At 41.0% G+C, this 22,307-nt stretch overlaps 1 protein-coding gene across 14 annotated transcripts in view; it reads right to left on the reverse strand.

Annotated features, from left to right (window-relative positions):
- Positions 1–22,307, reverse strand: part of IKZF1 (IKAROS family zinc finger 1) — a 92,960-nt gene that overhangs the window by 27,375 nt on the left and 43,278 nt on the right. For 4 of the 14 annotated variants that reach the window (XM_043508645.1, XM_043508643.1, XM_043508642.1 and 1 more), the window contains exons 4-5: positions 3,018–3,077; positions 426–686 (exon numbers count right to left, since the gene is read on the reverse strand). The exons of 4 other annotated variants lie outside the window; for them this stretch is intronic. In XM_043508645.1, coding sequence (XP_043364580.1) covers positions 426–686; positions 3,018–3,077 — 321 coding nt within the window. Of the gene's footprint in view, positions 1–425; positions 687–3,017; positions 3,078–20,805; positions 20,879–21,371; positions 21,606–22,307 lie in introns of those variants that run through there. 6 more of the 14 variants (XM_043508647.1, XM_038390094.2, XM_038390097.2 and 3 more) reach the window with 3 other exon arrangements.

Genomic DNA, 22,307 nt, shown 5'->3' on the forward strand with positions numbered 1-22,307 from the left:
GAGAACCACTGAGTTATATGATAGCATATCAGAGGGGTAGCCGTGTTAGTCTGGATCTGTAAAAGCAGCAAAGAGTCCTGTGGCACCTTATAGACTAACAGATGCATGCTCCAATATGTCTGTTAGTCTATAAGGTGCCACAGGACTCTTTGCCGCTTTTATGATAGCATATGTTAGTGCTGAACCCTTAAACCATGGGCTCCTTTTCAATTTCAGACTTTCTGGGATGGAATCAATTGACTTTAGGGGGAAACTTGCTTCATTTCAAATTCAGAATGGAATGGCTCAGTAACATAGTTTCAAATGCTTAAGGAAGCTGCATTGACATACAAAAGGGAACATGCTCCCAACACTCATAAAATAAGTCTTTTCCTATTTATGTGGCCATTTCTTGGCCCTAAAGGAAAAACTATGCCAGGCCTTACCAGTGTGGCTTCTTTTGTGAACCATGAGCACATTGGGACCGATGCAAATTATCCCACAGATATCACATTTTAGCTTTCCGTTAGGAAGTCGAATGCCTCCAACTCCTGACATAGCTTTGCTGCCTGGGCCATTGTGTGAGCCATTCATTTTCTCTCCAGAGGCATCAAGCATTCGTAAATCCTCCGCACATTCTTCCCCATTCATTTCACAGGCACGCCCATTCTCTTCATCACTCTGAGTCTCTATTTTAATATTACTGGCTGAAAAAAACAATACAGGATGCCACTCAGTTTTGTTACAAAAGAAACACAGTGGCAAAGAAACAATCAAATCAAAGAAGAAAACTTCTAAACAGAATGTACAATATACCAAGGCACAGAAACCAGTGATATGGAGACATTTTTATGTGCAACGTGGTGAGTTGACATATGGAATAATGTGCAATGGATACCAGTAACCAAACACAAGATGATTAAGGCTTTCAGATTTCTGCAGCTGTAATATCTGCATCATCAATCCAAATGAAATGGAAGGAGAATAATTATGAATCCATATTGTTTGGACACCAAATAGTGAAAATGAGTACCCATCAAAGATAATGGATGCCATTAAAAATACATTTGCCACTCTCTATCCTCGATAGCCTTACCAAGACACCTCTTCTTCTGTGAATAGGAAGAGATTGAAGGTTGTACTGATCTTGAATCCACATATTGATTGATTATTTGTCACTGGAAGGAGACAGCATGGCAGTGGGAAAGAAGAGGACTCAGGCACAGATGAAGAAACCAAAGAGTGAGAGGGAATAGGCTGAGGCCTCTGGGACTGGAACTGTGGTTGAAGTAAAAGGAGTAGGACTCATGCACTTGGGACAGCATGACTGAATGCTACTGGGTGACAGGAGAAGGTCTCTAGATCCAAGGACAAGTGGTGAGAAGGGGGCCAAGTCAGTAGGAGAAAATAGAAGAATGGTTTAGACTGGATACAGGAACTGGTGGCTGAATAGAGCGGTCCCATACTTAAAACATAGTCACTGTATTCCCCATGCAGGCTGAAGTGGATGAGAGAATGGGTCGGCATTATAAACCTTTAAAATAATTGCATCAGAAAATCGGCTTCTTCCTGTTTATCTTAAGTCCCTTTTTTAATGCATATGAAACTGTGTAATTATTCAGGTAATAAGGGTAAAAAAGGTGCTACTGTTTGAATTACATAATTTTTCTCTTGTTAATATGAATAAACTACAGGTAAAATTTTTGTGTATGATAACTGCCTTTGGCAGCTGCTGCATAGGTGACTGTTATCTTATATGTACACAGCAAAGACCTGAACCTCTGAGAATTAACCAACTATGGGAGAGGCCTGTAGTCAATTATGATAACTCCATTATTCACTCTTTACCCCTGCACAGGGGTTGTATTATGTTTAATGTGAAGTAATAACCTTTTCATCTTTTTCCTTGATACTACAGCTGGTCAAAATTTTTCTAATGAATTTTATTTGTTGTTGAAAAACAGCCTTTTCTTAAATTGAAAATGATTGTTACAATTGAGGATTTTTTCCAAAAACGTTTATTTTTATCAGCAAAATAAAAGCAATGAAAAAATGTAAATGATTGGCTGAACATATACCTATTTTCATCCAATCCAGAGCCAGGATTTTCTTCCATTGTAATAACAATGATTTCATATCGACAAGAGATGTAAAAGATGATGCAACGATGACATATATTAAGCCAAGGTCAATAAGGGACAATAGACCTTGATGTTCTTCTAAATATGAAACCAGTTCACCAAACTCTGATCTCTGTTACACCCAACAATTGCACTGAAGTAAAATGATTCCAGTGGGAGTGCACAGATGTAATTGATGGTAGAATTTGGCCCAATATATGTATTGCTACAGGATAGAAGTTGAGGACAAAGGAGTTTAGCTTTGGCACTAGTGGGCTGTGCATCTTTTATAGGTCTATAGGGTCATTCTAGATATTTTTAATGTGTTTTTAAGATAAAGCATTTCTATTACAATGCAACCTAAGCCTGGGACAAGTGCACACGTTTCCTCTCCAGCTTTCCTCCTAACGAGGAGAATAATTCAGAAGTCCAGAAAAAAATACCACACACCTCTTAGCAATTTAAAAAACACAACATATTTATATACTACATGACTGGCTAATCAGAAGTGATCAGTAGTTTTCTCTAAACTCAATGGCAGTCAGGAAGCATTAGTTTGCAAATGTGACCCCAAAAATGTACCGTCTTGTCACGTGACTGTTTTCAGCCAATCTTGCATCTGCCTTTTTCTCTTGCTTGTAGAAATAAATTATTGAACAAAGTTAGTCTTATTTTTCAAAAATTACAAATTTTTCTGTATTAGCAGACCCAGCCAAATGTGACTTTTAAAACATTTGTATCTACTAAGAGAAAAACTTAATGTGGGGATACAAAAAGGATTAGACCGTTTAAGTCCTTCAACAGTATATGTCATTAAATGCAGACAAATGTAAATTAGTGAGCACTGAAGTGATGGAAAAAATAAAAGTGCTAGATGGACATGCCCGTCAGTAAATTGAGAGCACACTGTATACTTACAGGAAAAAGATTTGGGAATAATTGCGGGAAAATCTCTAAAGCCTTCAGCCCCATATGTAGCTGCAACAAAGAAGGCAAACAGAATGCTGGGTTGTGGTACTGCTAGCAGTAAAAGTCAAAGAAGATGATATTATTGCTACAAAAGACGTTGCTTACCTAAAAGAGAGGCAGAACTATCACCACAGACATAACACAGAAAAAACACAATATAAAGGAAGGACAGCAGAATGATCGCTAGAAGGAGAATCCTCATATACATACACAGTCATTTCCTTTTGAAAAATGCTGTTTTTCCACAGAGTTCCATAAGTTTTTGCACATCATCAACATGATTTTTTTTAATTGAAACCTTGTCTACACAGGTTTTTCACCACCAGTGTAGCTAAACAGTGTAATGTAGCTGCACTGATGCATAAACCTAGTGCAGACATATTGTACTGATTTGCGGCAACCTGAGGTGAGCTGCACCATGACAAATAGTATAAACCAAGGCAATGCTTCTACTATGGCTTTTGCAGTGATGCACCTGCTTTAATTTAGCTACACTGGTGGCTAAAAAATCCAGCAAAGGCAAGGCCTAATTCCAGTCAACTGTACCTATGCAGCCCCATTTATTATAATAGAGTTGCACAGGTATTCCTGAGGGCCTAATTTGACTTGCAGAACTTTTATTACTGGGGAAGATGTGAGAGAAGGAAAGAACCAAGCTTGTCTTTGAGGGAGATTACAGGTCTGGCTGTTAGGAAAATAGATTTCTGCACGAATAAATGGAGCACATTTTTACAGCGTAACTTTTCAGAGTACTTTAATTACTGAAAATAGCCATGGAGGTATAGATCATTAATGTACTCAACAGGAGCCTGGATGTGTTAGAGCAGGAACGGGGAAGAAAATGAGTGGAAATGGGAGAGTGTTTAATGTGAGGGGATGAGGAAAGGAAATTAGTTTAAATGTATTAAAGCAAATTTTTTTAATTGTGATCAATGGCATGGTGTCAGTTTTAAAGTTTTGTCTGAAGCTTTATACTTGGATTGGATTAAATATCAACATTTTCTGTTTCAGTTGGAAGATGAGCCTTGTATGATCTCCTTCCCTTCTATAGAGGTGTTTCTAGTGATCAGATGATGTGACTTGTCACATCATCTGAGCAGAGAGCAGGATTTGTATTTCAGATTTATTGATGCAACAATAAATATTTGATACTTTGTGTTTTCCAGACAACAAAATATGCATTGCCCAGTATTGTACAGATAACCTAGCCCAGGAACAGTATATGATATATTATTATTATGAAAACCTAGCCCTTCTAACCCAGTCAAACCATTATTCTTTTAATTAATATGCTTAAATTTGGTTAGAGATGACCTTTTAAGCTCCTACACAGGTTGGGCCTGATTCAACACAGTGATAATTCATTTTTACACTGATGTAATGCCATTGAATTACACCAGCAGAACTCTGGTCTAATGTGGTGGTGAATTAGGCTCCAGATATACAAGAGGTTAAATCAGAATCCACTTTCACTGTGATGAATGCATATATTGCACCAGTGACTGAACTACCAAGTCCCCCAAGAATGATGTGATAAATGCCAAAAGACAATTGCAGGAAAGGCAACTGAAAGGTAAAAGAGGATCTTGCAAATTTTAAGAGACCATGATATTAAAAGAACCATCTATCTAATGTACATCTCCCATAATCCCCATCTTCCTCTCATGGTTCCTCACGGGTCCAAAGCGTTTCTGTCTCCTAACCACATACCAAATCCTTCATCTTCCTACCCCTGACTATTTCTACAATTCTGGTAGGTGATATCAACCTGCAGCACATTGGAAACTGCAGATATAAGGACAGAGAGCAAACTGAGTTTAATATCAAAATATATGAGCAGGGCTAATGTAATGATTATTCTATTACTTTTCACATGTGTTTCAACAAAACCTTAATTTTTAAACTGAAATGATGCTGCTGCAAGATTTCCAGTCTGCTGCACAAGAGTTCTGCAGAAATCTAAGAAGCTAGTGGCAGAAGTTATAGGCCCAGCTTTCTGGACAGTGCACAGGGGCCTTGGTACAAGCAAAATGTAACTACAGCATAGCAAGTATTAAGGGAAGACAGAGGGATTTTCAGATGATAGAGGTCAGATTTGTGTTTCTTTGTGTGTGTGTGTAGAATGCTGTTCAGGATTCTTGTTGGTTTGGAGGAGGAAATCAGGGCTTTTGCTACACAGAGACTGTTTCATACTGTTATGGTGAAGGGGTGGCTGGTGGAGAGGTTGGGTTATTTTTGGCCCTTGAGAAAAGGATTTGGGCCCAGATCCTCAAAGGTATTTAGGTGCCCCATGATCCCCTGGGAGGAGCTGGACAACATGGAGTGAGAAATGAGGGGTTTTGTCATGAATGAAGATTTGACATCTGGGAAGAAGGGGGAGAGAGACCACAATGGGTTGCTTGGGAAACAGGAGGTTCTTAATAGCTGATAGAGGATTTGGCAGTTGAGTCGGGTGTTCGGGACTTTGTCACAGGAAGGGAAAGGAAACACCCACACTCTCCTCTTTTGTTTTCTTCTCTCCTCCTTTTCCCCCTCTCAAGCCACAAGCCATGAAGCTGCAGAATCCCAGCAGACACAGTGCCTCAGTTTGAAGCATCCTTGTGCAAGCTGCTTGTTGTAAGGAATCGACTCGGAAATCTTGACTCAGTATTCATGGGATGCAGTATAATTTAATAGGTGGAAATCTGAGGCAAAAAGAGTTCTCACTGAGCAATGAAAAGCCTTTGCTGAAATATCGTCAGGCAAGATCAACGGGCCATTTGTCAGAGAACTTAACTAACTTCTGGTGAAATAGTAAATCCTGCTGTTTACATACTATGACTGTCTCGATCCAGTAAATGTCTGCTTTACCACATGCTGGATTATAGTTTCTAGTCTGGCTCTGAAGTCCCTTTATGCAACCCACATATAAAGAAAGCTACATTCTTTTGCTGGGAGAAGGAACTGCCTTTTTATATGCTATCCTCTCCCTGGGTCTTTGTGCATCAGTTCTTAGAATGGCTTGACTCTAGCCTAAAGACACAAGGCAAAATTTTCAAGAGCCCCTATGTGACTTAGGGGTCTAGGAGCCTAAGACTCATTGAAAGTCAAAGGGTCTTATGGGCCATTTTTTCAAAACTATTTAGGAGAGTTAGGTGGGAATTATTCAATGGGAAGCAGGCACCTATCTGCATCTTTAGGTGTGTAAGTAGATTTGAAAATCTGGCCCTAAGTATTTAAGTCACTTTTGAAAATGGGACTAAATCTCCTAAATCACTTAAGTGCTTTTGAAAATGTTACCCTTATTCTCTTCAGCTGGGATTTTCCAAGGAGTTTATGACGGCAGGGCTAGATTTGCAATGGTATTTAAGTGCCTAAAGATGCAAATAGATGCCTAGCGAGATACTCAAAAGCACCTAAGCAAATTAGGTGCCCAAGTCACACTGATTTCAATAGGACTTAAGGGTTTACCTTGCTTAGGCACTTTTGAAAATCCCACTAGGGAATCTTCATTTTATGATACTTAAGGGTATTTGTACACTGCAATTAAAACCCCGCGGCTGGCCTGTGCCAGCTGACTCAAGCTCGCGGAGCTCAGGATCAGGCACTGTTTAACTGTGGTGCAGATGTTTGGGCTCAGGCTGCAGCCCAAATTCTGAGACCCTCCCACCTCGCAGGGTCCTCAAAGTCAATAGCAAAGGAAAGGTCCTTTTGAGTGTTTGGGTTATTTTTTGTGTGTGCAAATTTGATATTTTAAGGGAAGTTGGAAGTATTCTGCTGCTTTCAATTGATGTTTTAATGATAGATTTAAAGTACAGCAAGATTTTTGCATGAAGGATACTATAACTGTGCAAGCAGAAGATGGATAAAGCTGCAACAAGAGGAAATTGATTTGAATACTGGATTTAAAATGTTGTGCTGAAGAGAATAAAATCATTAATACCATCCTAGCTAGCAAATTACAGACAATACTGCTGAAGAAGACAGGAACAGATTATTATTTATTATTTAAAAAATAAACAAGAAAATCAATCCAAGCTTTGAGACAACACATGGAGCAAGACTTTGCTCTCATTTACCCTGGTAAAAGTCAGCCTAAATATAATATTTTCAGTAATTCACATTATTTTATTTTACAAAGATTTTCAAATAAAATCAGATGTGGTGGGGGTTTTGTTTTGTTTTTTAAAGTGGGGAGGGGTTTTGACTCAGATTGTGATGCTAATTACCCAGCTGAAGTCACAGTCACTTAGTTTGTGACATCACAATGAGTTGCTGTGGAAACAATGTTGCTGTCACAAAGAGGAGTAGTGCTACAGGTGGGGAAGAAACAACTGGGTTTATGAATGCCTCAGAAATATCCTTAGTATAAAAGACCAAAGGGAGGAAATGATTCACAGAAATACAAGACATACAGGCGAGGCGTTTGTCCACAGAATGATTTTCAAAGATACAAAATTCATGGGCTGGCTTGTAAAATAATGAATGAAGTTTATTCTCTAGTTTGACTTTTTTATTAATAACTCTTGCCCAACCAATCCCCCCATGCCTTTTTAAAGCTTTCTCCATAGAGCTGTGAAATATCTTTAAAAAAGGTCTGGGCAAAAGTTAATAATGATAATAATGAGGTTAATAACAATAAGTAATAATAGCTTCAGTCATTCACTTCAAGGAGAAAGTAAAGAAATGTCTGAGTTTCCTTATCTGCATCATTTTTTTTTATGGGGTTGGTCCAGGTTACCAGTTCAAGGGACACAATATGGCCTTGCTAGACTTATCCCAAACTGACTGATTCTTGAACTCCAGAAAAAAGGAGATGAGGCCAAATTGTTTTAAAAGTGGCCTGTGATTTTGCACGTGCAGTTATTGCAGTTGCATGTACAAGTACCAACTGGCACATGCATATGTGATACTTACATGTGTGAAGTGCTTAATTTTTAATGAAAGAGGTGCCAGGGCTCAAGCAATTTTTTTACTTTCATAACTGATGCAGCAAGCCGAGAGGTGCCAGGGCTATGAACTGCTAAGCCTAGAGGTGCCGGGGCTCAGCCTTGGCAAGCTCTGGCACAAATCAAGCACTGCATGTGTGAAATAATAAAAAAAAACCTAGATGCCATTTAAGGTTGGCTAAAAATTTGGACCTTGAAATACACTATCCACATAGATAAAAGAACTATTTTTTAAAAAGCTTCCCAAACCCCTAAAAGCAACAACCACCTGGCTACAAACCAACCTGAACAAATTCCAGTACAGCACTTTCATCAGAAAAGGATTCAACCTGTTAAAAGAATTCAGTGTGCCAAGGAACAGCAGAACCAGTAAGACAAATATAAGCTAACTCCTGAAACAGATGAGTAAACCTAGTGACAGAATAGGCCTACTTCCCTTCACAACCACTTGTTTGTGAGTCATTTACTGTAACACAAATTCCAAAATGGCAAAGAAGAGACTGTGGATGAAACTGCAGGTACTTCATAATAATTGGGCAGCTGCTCAGAATTATCCACTTCTCAAATGGATTTTAAAAGGAAAAAGGAAAAAAAGAAGAAGGGTTAGCACTAAGATCCACCAATGCCTTGAGGCCCCCTGCAACTGCAGCAAACTGGGCATGTGGGATAAGGAGGATTCCTGATGCATCCTTCTGAAGTAAACTCAACCACTCCCTCTACTCAAGGTTCCTAGACAATCAGTCTTTGGAATCAACTTGTTCCCTACCCCAATTTTGGCTTTTACTCAAATATACATGATTCCAGACACACAGGCTCCTTCAGATAAGCTATCTCCCATAGGACAACCACTCTGGTGAGCTCCACCCATCTGGTGATCTGTGGCTGCCATTTCCTTCCACTGCAAATGCAAAACCTGAGCTAGAGTTCACAGAAGAAGCACATCAGTATGATAGCTGATAGGCAAAATACCCCTGCTTCCACATTCTCTTAATGAATGAAGTTGCCCTTCGCTTATTGTGTTATACAAACAGATTGGCAATTTCTTGTGGAACTGTAAGTATAACACACAAGTCAGTGCATAGTGAATGCAAGTGAGTGGACATAAAAAGCCACTCCTTTCTGTATGTCCACAAAAGAGGTCTCTATTTCTCCTGGCCTGTGGGGATTTATGCACAGCCTCCTATTAACATCCGATTATCCAAGAAATCCCCACCACACCAAGAAGAGAAAGCACCAGAGAATTCTGTTGCAGCAGTGCTGGTGATCTGGTAAAGTCCAACAAAAGCAGATGGGGGCTAGGGAGTGGGAAACTATTTTGCACGTAGAAAAATGATCAGACCCAAGGTCCCAATTCAAAAAGGTACTTAGGCATGTGAGTATTCCTATTTAAATCTATTAAACATGCATCCAGCTTTCAGCATGTGAAGTACCTTGCTGAAGCAGGGCCTAACTAGTTAGATTCTAGAGGGCTTTATAATCAGTTCAATGGGCCTGATCTAAACTAGAAGGGTGTTTGAATCCAAGCAGTTTATCTGGCCCATCTCTGTTAACTAGCTGCCTGTTTGGTGTTCACATGAAGTATCAATAAAATTATGCATTGTGGAAGGAAGAAAAGTTTATCAGACAGAGATATTGATTAAGTGCCACTTATAGGTGCTAACAACCTGAGATTTATAAGAGACAAGGTGGATGATATAATATCTTTATTGGACCAACTTCTGTTGGTGAGACAGACAAGCTTTCGAGCTTAAACAGAGCTCTTCTTCAAGTCTGGGAAAGGTACTCAGAGTGTCACAGCTAAACACAAGATTGAACAGATGGTTTAGCATAAGTAGTTAGCACACATTCTAAGAGACCATTCAAGGTGAGCTTTCTAAGGCTTGGTCTACACCGGTGGCTCTCAACCTTTCTAAACTACTGTACCCTTTTCAGGAGTCCGATTTGTCTTGCGTATTCCCAACTTTCACCTCACTTAAATACTACTTGCTTACAAAATCAGACATCAAAATACAAAAGGGTCACAAGACACTACTACTGAAAAATTTTTTACTTTCTCATTTTTGGCATATAATTATAAAATAAATCAATTGGAATATAAATATTGTACTTACATTTCAATGTACAGTATATACAGCAGTATAAGCAAGTCATTGTCTGTATAAAGTTTTAGTTTGTACTGACTTTACTAATGTTTTTTATGTAGGCTTTTGTAAAACTAGGCAAATATCTAGATGAGCTGATGGATGCCATGGTGCCCCCAACACATACCCGGGGTTGAGAACCACTGGTCTACACTACAGAGTTAGGTTGATGTAAGGCAGCTTACATCGACCTAATTGTGTCAGTGTCTATGCTAGAATGCTGCTTCTGCATTCAAGTAAGTGGTCCACTATGCTGACACAATACCTCCACACGAGGCACATGCTAGTGTCAGTATAGTTAGAACATGCAGTAGACACTGTGTAACTTAGATCGGCATGTTGGCTGTCAGCCCCAGATGACAGGCTCAAAACTGCCCTCCCCCGCCCCAGTACTGACAATTGGGGTGGGGCAGCTGTGAGCCCCACACATACAGCTGTCAGGCTCAGGGCAGCGGCTGGGCTCCAGCTAATAGTGGCCCACAATGCCCCACTTCAGTGGATGGAAGTGCTCCAGGTGAGGATGTGCACTGCTGACAGAAGGAGTATAGAGTGGGCATGAACCACCGCTTTAATTTCTGTGGTGGCTATATGTCAACTTAACTTAAATCGACTTAATTTTGTACTACAGACATGCCCTAAGACTGGTAGCAAAGGCTCATGCTTTTAGTACAGGAACTCCAGGTTTGATTCTCCCTAACAGTGACCCACCCAGGGGCACAGTGTTGCACAAATGCAATTCCTTGCCTCCTCTGTTTCTATCTGAATTTATTTTGCAGGCACATTAACGAATAAAAAAATAACACCAGGGCATTTGGCGGGAATTTTTAAATAATGCAAGTCACAATATATAATAAAAGTTATATGAAATCATTGTCAGATATGAAAATATTCACAGCGGACATAGGCACAGCTGTGTGTATGCATATGGTTAAGGGGGTGTGCTGATGTGAAGCTGCTTTCTGCAAAGAATTTATAGATACAGAACTTCCTGGCTTTTGTTGTATCAACAGTTTTCCAAAAGAAGCAGAACTTGATACTTATCACAATTTAAGAGCTTGTCTAAATTTGAAATGCTAAAGCAACACAGCACAACATAGCTGCTGTAGCTCTTCAGTGTACACACTATTTATGCTGAAAGGAGGGGTTCTCCTGTGAGTGTATATAATCCACCTGCCTGACAGGTGCTAGCTAGGTTGACAGAAGAACTCATCTGTTGACCTAGCACTGTCTACACAAGGGGTTAGGTCGAATTAACTACATTGCTCAGGGGGTTGGATTGAGCAACATAGTGGGTCGACCTAAATTTTTGCTGCAGACCACACCCAACGCCAATAATGACCTCTCCTGATAGGGGAGACATCCACTATCTCTCAAATCCTTCCTCCAAGGACACTTCAGGGAACCTTATCAGTGTTGATCTGCACTCTAGGATGTGCTGTTTTTAAACACAAACAACAATAACAACAAAATCTACTGCCTTGCTGTGTGTGGATTCCACTTTCTGATTTGGAGTGTGGAGTGTGATTTGGAGAGTGTCAGAACTCTTGTAACCCCCAGTGACTCACAATCATTTTAAAAAAAGAAGTTCAGAAATGCCACCCACCTGCCTCAACGGCTGGGGGAACTTAATGAGGCCAGTGGTGAAAGGGGACAGTCCCAGCAGTGAAGGAGGGAGACACTTGCTCAGGGATGCCCAGTAGCTCCTTCACTCTCTGGCACCTATTGGCAGTTGAGGGGGAGTGGTGTTGAGTGTCATTATTCCTCAGCTCCCAGGATTCACCTGGAGCTGGAACATGTGATGCCTCTTTTGGCTCTGTCCCAGCATCCCCACCCTACCCACCTGAACTAGGAATGGGAACCCGGTTTGAAAGATGCTGCGTGTCTAACCGATCTCCTGTTTAGGGGGCAGAAGGGAATTTTTTCTTCCATGGGCCAATTGGCAGAGGACTGGGGAGTTTTTCACCTTTCTTGCAGCACCTTCAAGCCACTGTGGGTTAAGTAGGAATGTGCTTGGTACCTAGCTGAGATGGTAATTCACCACAACTTGCAGCCAGCTTCCAGTGTGAGAATGAGATAAAAGACATAGAATTATGGTGATGGGCCTTCATTTCATAGAATAGGGTGATACCTTGTGGACTTCATGGGCTGAGGTCCTCACCCTTCTATACCTTCTTTCCCCTTTGCGGGTGGTGGTGCTGGTAGGACTCAGAACAAGGATAGTCCTGGGGGGTACATTGAGGACAGCCCACCCCAAGTTATGGATTATATGGTAGGAACCCAATAAACCCCACATTGGAACCACTTAAGTACCTGCAATAGGGAAATACGGGTGATGGGCAGGGAGCGCTCCTCCCCTGGGTTTAAGTTTAATAAAACTTGCAGCTTGCCACTTAAAATCCACCCATGTGTCTATCCTCATTTCACCACTGTGTCCACATCAAAGGGGGTTCTTGAACTGCAGGGGACATTACACTGAGTTGTAACAAAAAGGCAGAGGCACTTGCAGGTCAGTAACCACTTTAGGTGAGACGAACTGTTATGACCTAAGCTGTGATTCACATACAATAGCTTTGAGATTTGGGCCTATTCTAAATTTTCCTTCCATCTGTTAGCACTAAAATTAGATGTATGCTTTTAGAATTTGTTGGCCACTTTTACTGAGCTGTGCTGTTAAGTAATGTCAATACCAGTATTTTTTGTTGATTTAGCTAGTACAATGCTGTCTTAGCACTGAATTTTATTCCTTTTATTCCAGGCCATAAGAAACTCTGTTTGGCACCATGGATCTAACATTTCTGTTAACAGGTTCACTGCTGCCTCACACATCAGGTATGTGATAAGACACTCGTGCATTGGAGAGTACAGTACGTATAGGAAAAAGCTGGTGCTCAAAGAAAACTGCTGTCACTCAGGTGTCATACCAGACACCAGTAGGGCAGGAGTTTACCGTCAAATTGACCAAGCTGATGATTTGAAGTGAAAATTTATAATTTGAGCTTTTTGAGCCTGATTCTGATTTCACAGACACCAGTTTGACTCAACTGACACCAACTCCTGATTTACACTGGTACAAGTGAGATCAGAATCAAGTCTCTTTTCAGCTGATATAAAGCGGTGTAGCTCAACTGAGATCTTCCCTGTAGTGCTGAACATCTCCCCAGTAGTGTGCATGGCAAGTGAAAGACAGATAGCATTGGCCTGGCCAAGCACAGTGAATGGTATTCCCCTTTCACTGATGCTAATGTCAATTAAGAGTAATTCAATTAAAGTTGGATCAGACCTAGTGTGGGCAATGTCGGTGCAAACTTCCCTGTTCTGCGCATCAAATGCATGTGAGTCATGACTTGCAACTTTCCAGCTAATCAATTCCTGAACTTCTCTTGAGCTATGACAGACAGTCACACTGAACTAGACCAAATAGTGCAGTGGTTTTATGATACAGAATAGGAGAATTGGAGGAGACAAAAACACTCGTTCTCACTTTTGAACTAAGGCCTCAATCCAATTCCCACTGAAGTCGATGAAAAGGATTATGTCTACTTCAAAAGAAGCTGGAGCGGGCCGTAAATAAGATCCTGAATTCCAGGTTCTAGATGTCAAAGGCTAGTATGTAATCCACTGAAACTCAGTCCTGATTTAGAAACAGAAAAACATCAGCAGTACTTTTTGGCTGGGGAGTGGACAAGAAGGAGAGCCGTGTGCTCAGTAGTGATCACTCTAATTACGCAGCCAATTTTACTTTTAATAATCTCTAGAAAGGTAGCCGAGATCACACACTTATTTTATACAATAATTGACAAAACAATCATTATTTTCAGAGTGCCAGCATCTAAAATTCTAATGATTTTTATCTACACACAAGAGAGGTTTACTAAGGCACCACAGACAACTCTCTGCTGGCAGCAGTAAACAAATACCTCCAAGAAATCCTCAAAACAGAATCCATTTGATAAACTGGCCTTCATAAATACCACCCCATATTTAGTAGCTTCATAGATTTTAAGGCCAAAAGGGACCATTTATGATCTGGTCTGTCCTCCTCCATAACACAGGCCATAGAATTCCACCCAGTAAGTCCTGCATCAAGACCATAATTTCTGGTTGAGCCATAGTATCTTCTAGAAAGCCATTCAGTCTTGATTTAGTGGCTTCAAGTGATTGAAAATCTACTACAGCCCTAGGTAAGTTGTTCCAGTGGTTAATTACCATCTCTGTTAAAAATGTGCACCTTATTTCTAGTCTGAATTTGTCTAACTTCAGTTTTCGCTCCTTTGTTCAAGCCTAATAGCTTTTTATTTGCTCACCTACCCCTAGAAGAAAACATTTTTAAAAGTGATTAGTGATTTTGGGTGCCTCCATCTCTGGGTGCTCATCTTGAGACCCTTTTACAGGTCCTGATTTTCCAAAAGTGCTGAGCATGCTCTGAAAAGCAGGCCCTTTTAAGGTATCTCAAGTTCAGCATCCAAAAATGAACACCAAAAATCACCAGTTACTTTTGAAAATTGTGGCCATGCCCTTTTTATATGCGTGCATGTGCACGCATGCACTCTGGTAGCTTCTCACACGTTTTGTCTATCCTAACCTATAGGTAGGCCTGTGGAGAGCTAAACTATATTCTGAGACAAGTATCCTTGACTTCTGCAACAGACTAAAACTTCTACAGCAGTTTCTGAAGCAGTTTCATTCCACATTCAAAACTGGAGGGTATCTAATGAATTAAATATGAAAATGAGTAATCCAGTCAGCATAGCAGCCCTTGTGTTATTGACTCAGTCTTAATTTCAATTTTTTTGATGCCTGTTTTTAACACGTTGCCGATTTTTGGACTGACACACAGGGGACTGCAGCATAGATGGTGAGACGCAGGCAAGTAGAAAAAGCACCACATGCTTTAACCCCCACAGTGTATACACTACACTGATCTCTAATGCCCAAGCACTGCCTCCAATGTCTACACTGCTATTTTTAAGCAGTGCAGTGTCCTGCTGCCTCCCTGCTGCCAGAGCCTTCCCCCCGCATTGAAAGGCTCTAGCAGGGAGATGCAATGGGGAAAAGCTCCAGCAATGGGAATGCTGCAGGGAAAGGTTCCAAGAAAGGCTTTCCCCACGTCCTTCCCCAATAACTGAGCCTTTCACTGTGGCATATAGCTACACATGCAGTGCTGGTACTCTACATGCCGCTGTAGGTGTAGACATAGTCATAGAAGTTGTCAGGGGATAAGCTGGAGCGTTTGTCAGCTGAGTAGTGGTTAGTTGGTGTTTTTGGCACCTGGGGAGGAGTGGAAGGTATCTTGGGGCTGTGGGATATCCTCATTAGATGGGTTGTTCTGCTAATATGATCAGCAGGGAAACAGTTAACATTATTAACAGGTATTGTCCTCTTTAGGTTTCAGAGTTCACAACCAGAGCTTTTTCAGACATTGCTTCCAATTTTGCAGCTGTAGGCGCCCCTCTCTGGTCATGCTCCATTGCTGAATAGCATGGAGTACAAGCTGCTTTGTGGTGGCTGAAGGCACATTTTTTAAACATATCATTGACACAATGGGACTTAGGCTTCTAAATCAACTTGGGTGCTTTTGAAAACCCCACCCTGAGAACGCCATGGGACTTGAGTCCCCTAGGGAATCAGGAACTCCATTCTTCCACCTCAGCCATAGCTGAGGCATATCACAGCTTCCCCCTTGTCGGGTTTAACAGGAAACCTCCAGCTACTGTTCCTCTAACGGCTCCCACAAACACACACAGCAGTCTGGACAGGTTACCTATTTCCTCCCACCCCACACTTGTATGTCTCCTTAGCTGCGCCCTTCCCTCCTGTGAGTCATGGAACAGAAGTTTGGAGCAAGTCCTACACGGGTTCTCAGGCCTCGTATCCAGGCAGTCCAGTTCAAAGGCTTCAGAAGGCGCCCATGTAAAATATGTGCTTATAGCAACCCTGAAAATGCCTTTCTGAAGTGGATGGGGGCAGTACACATCTCTTGGGGCAAGTGCTTCTGGCTGCCTGCAATCTCAGAAAGACCGTACTGCACCATTTACATTTACCACCCTTTTAAAGGGTTCGCTTCACAAATATGAGGCCTGGATCTGTACTCTTATCTTTAGGAGAAAAGCAAAGTGCAGATTTCGCAGCAAACTCTGTGGCTGAGGAACCACTTAATGCAGAGGCCCCAGGTCACAGCGAGACCTAGAAAGTGGCAATGTTCCTCACAATATAGTACAAGAGTTGCACACATTGTTGTGGAGGGGTCTCACAGCTGCCTGGCAAATTAAGACGGACTAAATGTGTCGGATACTTATTGCAGCTAGGTTAGTCTTTACTGTGGGTCTAGGCCAATACAGCTTTAATGTAATGGGGCAGATCCTCAGCTGCTTAAATCATCAAAGCTTCATTGAAGACAATGGAACTACAATAAGTCACACCAGCTGAGGATCTGCCCTAATGTCTTCTTCACCGTCAGACAACATTGAAACAAATACATTAAAAGCTGCTATCACAAACCTCTGCTCCAGAACCTCTAGGCTTGAACCTCCCCTGCTTATGGGTCTCTTTCTCTCCACTGCCCCACCCTTCAGCTCCACACTCCAGGAGGTGAAACCGAATAAAAGCAATTGTGACTCTGCAGTTTGTGTGTCATATTGTAACTGGGTTTCCACATCCTCCTCGCACTGTTGTAAAAGCACTTGAAGAGGAAGAAGTGCAAAATAATGAAATATAGGAATGCAGGAAAAGAGGAAGCAGCAGAGACACAGCAGCCCAACCGAAATGCTAAGAATTATGGAGAAGTGACAGAAAGGGAAGCACAGACCAGGAATTGCACTCAGTAGCTTAGCAAAAAAAACCAAAAACAATTTTAAAAAAATAAGATTGGCTTTTCTGCCTCTAAATCAACCTTTTAAATTAAGATTCCTGTTTGGCTTTCTCTGGCTTTATTTTTTTCGTCTTAAGACAGTTACCGAATTGTGAAAATTCTGCACACAGATGGAATTACCCCAAAAATAGGTGTTGATATAATGGGGCATTGTAAAAATCTTCAATTGAGGGAGAAGAACAATTTGAGGAGGGCATAACAAGAAGGAATAGAGAGAAACTCAAGAGAAAATAGCTCAGAATGTCTAGTTTAAATTTTTCCAAGGGTGAGAAGGGTCAATTAGACAATGGGTTCCTTTGCCAGAGGTGGCCATTGAGAAGATGGAGCAGAGGGCTTTAGGAGACTAGATAAAACACTGGAAGGATTGGCCTATTGGGCAATCATGTACTATTGCCAGCGGATGGAGCAGACAACTTAGGAAGTCCTTCCAATGAGATAATGTACAATTCTGTCCCACTACTTCAGAATGAAACTTGTCGACAGCAGAAAGAGTTTTAAAATTCATATGAAGTGTTTCTCTTCTCCATTTTCTGGCAGAAGAGTCACAAAATAAAATACAAACCTCCTTTACAACCAGATCCAGCAGCCCATGCTTAGTTTTTACTCTCTCTAGCTCCCACTGACTTTAATAGGAGTCTGTCTGACTAAGGATGGAGTAGAACTTCAGGACCTGACTAAGGCAAGCTGACTTTCAGATTGCTTTACGAATATAGTGGTGACACACTACATGTAAACGAAGGCAGGACATGGCATGACAGAAGTATACCAAAAATATATGGGGGCATATTTAGTTACTCTTTAGTGGGTAAAAAGCCATCCTGCTGGGGCAAGCTCGCTCAAAGCCATCTGTGACCAGCACTCTACGAGGAGTGAGAAGAAATGGACAGAGCAGATGTAAAGCAGGGGTGGGGGGGCTGTGAATTGCAGAGATGGGTCAGAACACGCTGGCATGAAGTGATCAGGTGGAGGAGGCACGGGATCTATGCATTCTTGGATCTGATCACTAAGAACTTCTACAAAGGGAATGTCAAGAGGCAACGGCTGCATTTCAGTCCTACAATGTGCCTGTGGGTTGGGAGAATGTCATCTGGTTCCCTCAACTCATGTTTAGTTCCAGGCACAAAGCTCATTTATTCTGGATTTGTACAGGAGGAGGGATGAATTTCACCTAATGTGTATTAGGTAGGGGAGAGACTTGGAATTTTATTTTATTTCACCTGTTTATTTATCTACTTTGTTCTGTATTATGTTGTATCAGCTTATTCCTTTAGCCTTTAAGATCAGCTTGAGATCTGACCTCTTTCACCTACTCTACAGTGCCTTCTATCTTTATCTTTACTGTAACAGCAACAATAGAAACATCAAAACTACAGAAATGATAACTGTATTGTTGATTTTGTCATATTGTCACTACTTCTATACTGGCATACCAGCTATTTATTCATTGCATTTTTTGATTCATAGATACTAAGGTCAGAAGGGACCATTCTGATCATCTAGTCCGACCTCCTGCACAACGCAGGCCACAGAATCTCACCCACCACTCCTATGAAAAACCTCACCTATGTCTGAGCTATTGAAGTCCTCAAATCATGGTTTAAAGACTTCAAGAAGCAGAGAAGCCTCCCTCCAGTGACCCGTGCCCCATGCTACAGAAGAAGACGAAAAACCTCCAGGGCCTCTCCAATCTGCCCTGGAGGAAAATTCCTTCCCGACCCCAAATAGGGCCATCAGCTAAACCCTGAGCATATGGGCAAGATTCACCAGCCAGATACTACAGAAAATTCTTTCCTGGGTAACTCAGATCCCATCCATCCAATATCCCATCTCAGGGGATTAGGCCTATTTACCCTGAATATTTAAAGATCAATTAATTACCAAAATCACATTATCCCATCGTACCATCTCCTCCATAAACTTATCGAGTAGAATCTTAAAGCCAGATAGATCTTTTGCCCCCACTGCTTCCCTTGGAAGACTATTCCAAAACTTTACTCCTCTGATGGTTAGAAACCTTCGTCTAATTTCAAGTCTAAACTTCCTGGTGGCCAGTTTATACCCATTTGTTCTTGTGTACACACTGGTGCTGAGCTGAAATAATTCCTCTCCCTCTCCTGTATTTATCCCTCTGAGATATTTATAGAAAGCAATCATATCTCCCCTCAACCTTCTTTTAGTTAGGCTAAACAAGCCAAGCTCCTTAAGTCTCCTTTCATAAGACAAGTTTTCCATTTCTCGGATCATCCTAGTAGCCCTTCTCTGTACCTGCTCCAGTTTGAATTCATCCTTTTTAAACATGGGAGATCAGAACTGCACACAGTATTCTAGGTGAGGTCTCACCAGTGCCTTGTATAATGGTACTTAAACCTCCTTATCCCTACTGAAAATGCCTCTTCTGATGCATCCCAAAACCGCATTAGCTTTTTTCACAGCCATATCACATTGGCAGCTCATAGTCATCCTATGATCAACCAATACTCCAAGGTCTTCTCCTCTTCCATTACTTCTAATTGATGCATCCCCAACTTATAACTAAATTTCTTGTTATTAATCCCTAAATGCATAACCTTACACTTCTCACTATTAAATTTCATCCTATTGCTATTACTCCAGTTTACAAGGTCATCCAGGTCCTCCTGTATAATATCCCGATCCTTCTCTGAATTGGCAATACCTCCCAGCTTTGTATCATCTGCAAACTTTATTAGCACACTCCCACTTTTTGTGCCAAGATCAGTAATAACAAGATTAAATAAGATTGGTCCCAAAACCAATCCCTGAAGAACTCCACTGGTAACCTCCCTCCAGCCTGACAGTTCGCCTTTCAGAAGGACCCATTGCAGTCTCCCTTTTAACCAATTCCTTATCCACCTTTTGATGTTCATATTGATCCCCATCTTCTCCAATTTAACTAATAATTCCCCATGTGGCACAGTATCAAATGCCTTACTGAAATCTAGGTAAATTAGATCCACTACGTTTCCTTTATCTAAAAAATCTGTTACTTTCTCAAAAAAGGAGATTAGATTGGTTTGGCATGATCTACCTTTTGTAACACCATGTTGTATTTTGTCCCATTTACCATTGACTTCAATGTCCTTAACTAATTTCTCCTTCAAAATTTTTTCCAGGACCTTGCATACTACAGATGTCAAACTAACTGGCCTCTAGTTACCCCGATCACTTTTTTTTCCTTTTTTAAAAATAGGAACTATATTAGCAATTCTCCAATCATTCTGTACAACTCCTGAGTTTACAGATTCATTAAAAATTCTTGCTAATGGGCTTGCAATTTCAGGTGCCAATTCCTTTAATATTCTTGGATGAAGATTATCTGGGCCCCCCAATTTAGTCCCATTAAGCTGTTTGAGTTTCACTTCTACTTTAGATATGGTAATATCTACCTCCATATCCTCATTCCCATTTGTCATGCTACCATTATCCCTAAGATCCTCTTTAGCCTTATTAAAGACTGAGGCAAAGTATTTGTTTAGATATTGGGCCATGCCTAAATTATCTTTAACCTCCACTCCATCCTCAGTGTTTAGCGGCCCCACTTCTTCTTTCTTAGTTTTCTTCTTATTTATATGGCTATAGAACCTTTTACTATTGGTTTTAATTCCCTTTGCAAGGTCCAATTCAACTCGACTTTTAGCCTGTCTCACTTTATTCCTACATGTGATGGCAGATATGACAAAGCTGAATAGAAAGCAAATAATGCTCCGTGAGAGTGTGAGTGATTTTTACACGTTTCTGGCAGCTCAATGTCACTTAGACATTAGGAAGGAGGGTTGGCGTACCTTTGGGCTTGAGGCATAGGACCTGACTCTGCTATCAGTTTCAACACCCATTTTGACTTCAGTGGAGTTACTCCTGGTTTACACCAATGTAAATGAAAGAAAAATCAGGCCTACATCTGTTTTAAATACAATTCCTTGTAAAGAAAAAAAAAGTACTGTAATATGTAACTATATATGTAAGCTATCAATATTCTCCATAGCAAAAGGATACAATTTCTCCGTTTAATTTTGGATAAAGGATAGCAAGCAAAAGAGGCAGAATATTCTTGCTTTCCTGCCAGGACAGTCCTAAAGCCATTTATCTTTAGAGCAGTACAGCTGTTAAATTTTAAAAAAATGGAACTTTGGGCTCTACTGGGAAGGGCCAAGAGGCTCCTGATCACACATGAAGGAATCAGTGGCTCTATGCATGATCACTGTGGGTTATCTGGTCAAGGAAAAACATTGTAGGGGGATTTTCACATTGATGAAAACTTGGAAAAGAGAACATTGAAGTAACCATCGAAATGGACATTCAGGGGCCAGGGACTGTCTTCATTTCTTTTTGTGTTGATAAAGTTACTTACCTTTTAACAAAGGTCTTCTCTCTCATAGCCCATAGCCTCCTGCTTGATCCTGCAATGAGCTTTACTGAGCACCAACTTTGACTTCAGGGAGGAAGGAGAGTCTAGGCGATAGGGCAATGAACTTGGACTTGGACTCAGACTCAGGAAATCTAGGTTCAGTTCTTAGCTCAGCCACAGACTTCCTTTGTGATCATGGGAAAGTCATTTAATCTATCGTGTGTCTCACTTCCCCATCTGTAAAAAATGGGGATTATTGTTTCTCCAATGAAACTCAGTGGGACTTAAGTTCCAACGTCACTTAGGCCCAGATACTCAAAGGTATTTAAGTGCCTAACTCCCACTGAAAGCAAAAGGAGATAGGTGCCTAAATAGCTTTGAGGATCTTGGCTTTAGGCACTTCTGAAAAGCTCAGCCACAACGTTTTGAGGGCTAGACAGTATCTTGCACTACAAAGCAGCACAAGGGCAAAAAAACCCCACCCCTTTTACTCCATGCACAATACTCCCACATTACTTGTTTATGCATAGGGTGACCAGACAGCAAGTGTAAAAAAACGGGACGGGGGTGGGGGGTAATAGGAGCCTATATAAGAAAAAGCCCCAAATATCAGGACTGTCCCTATAAAATCAGGACATTTGGCCGCCCTATCTATACATCAGGGGACAAAGTGGGTGGTGTTATCCACCACAAAGCACCAACTGACCTTTGCTCCAGGGGGAGATGTAATCTACTTCTGGTCAAGGGCAACAGGCAGTTTATTTGTCCCCTGGAGTGCTGGGGGAAGTAGGGAAGGAAATAATGACTTTTTGACTTGTAATTTCTTCTCTAGGCTGCTCCTGCCCTGCCCTCTACTTAGGGTGAAATTTAAAGTTTCAGTTTTAACCTACGGTTAACAAAAAATGAAACAAAACTGAACCATCCTGAGAAAAATGTGCA

Source organism: Dermochelys coriacea, chromosome 2, assembly GCF_009764565.3.
Source record: "Dermochelys coriacea isolate rDerCor1 chromosome 2, rDerCor1.pri.v4, whole genome shotgun sequence".
Lineage (NCBI taxonomy): Eukaryota > Metazoa > Chordata > Testudines > Dermochelyidae > Dermochelys > Dermochelys coriacea.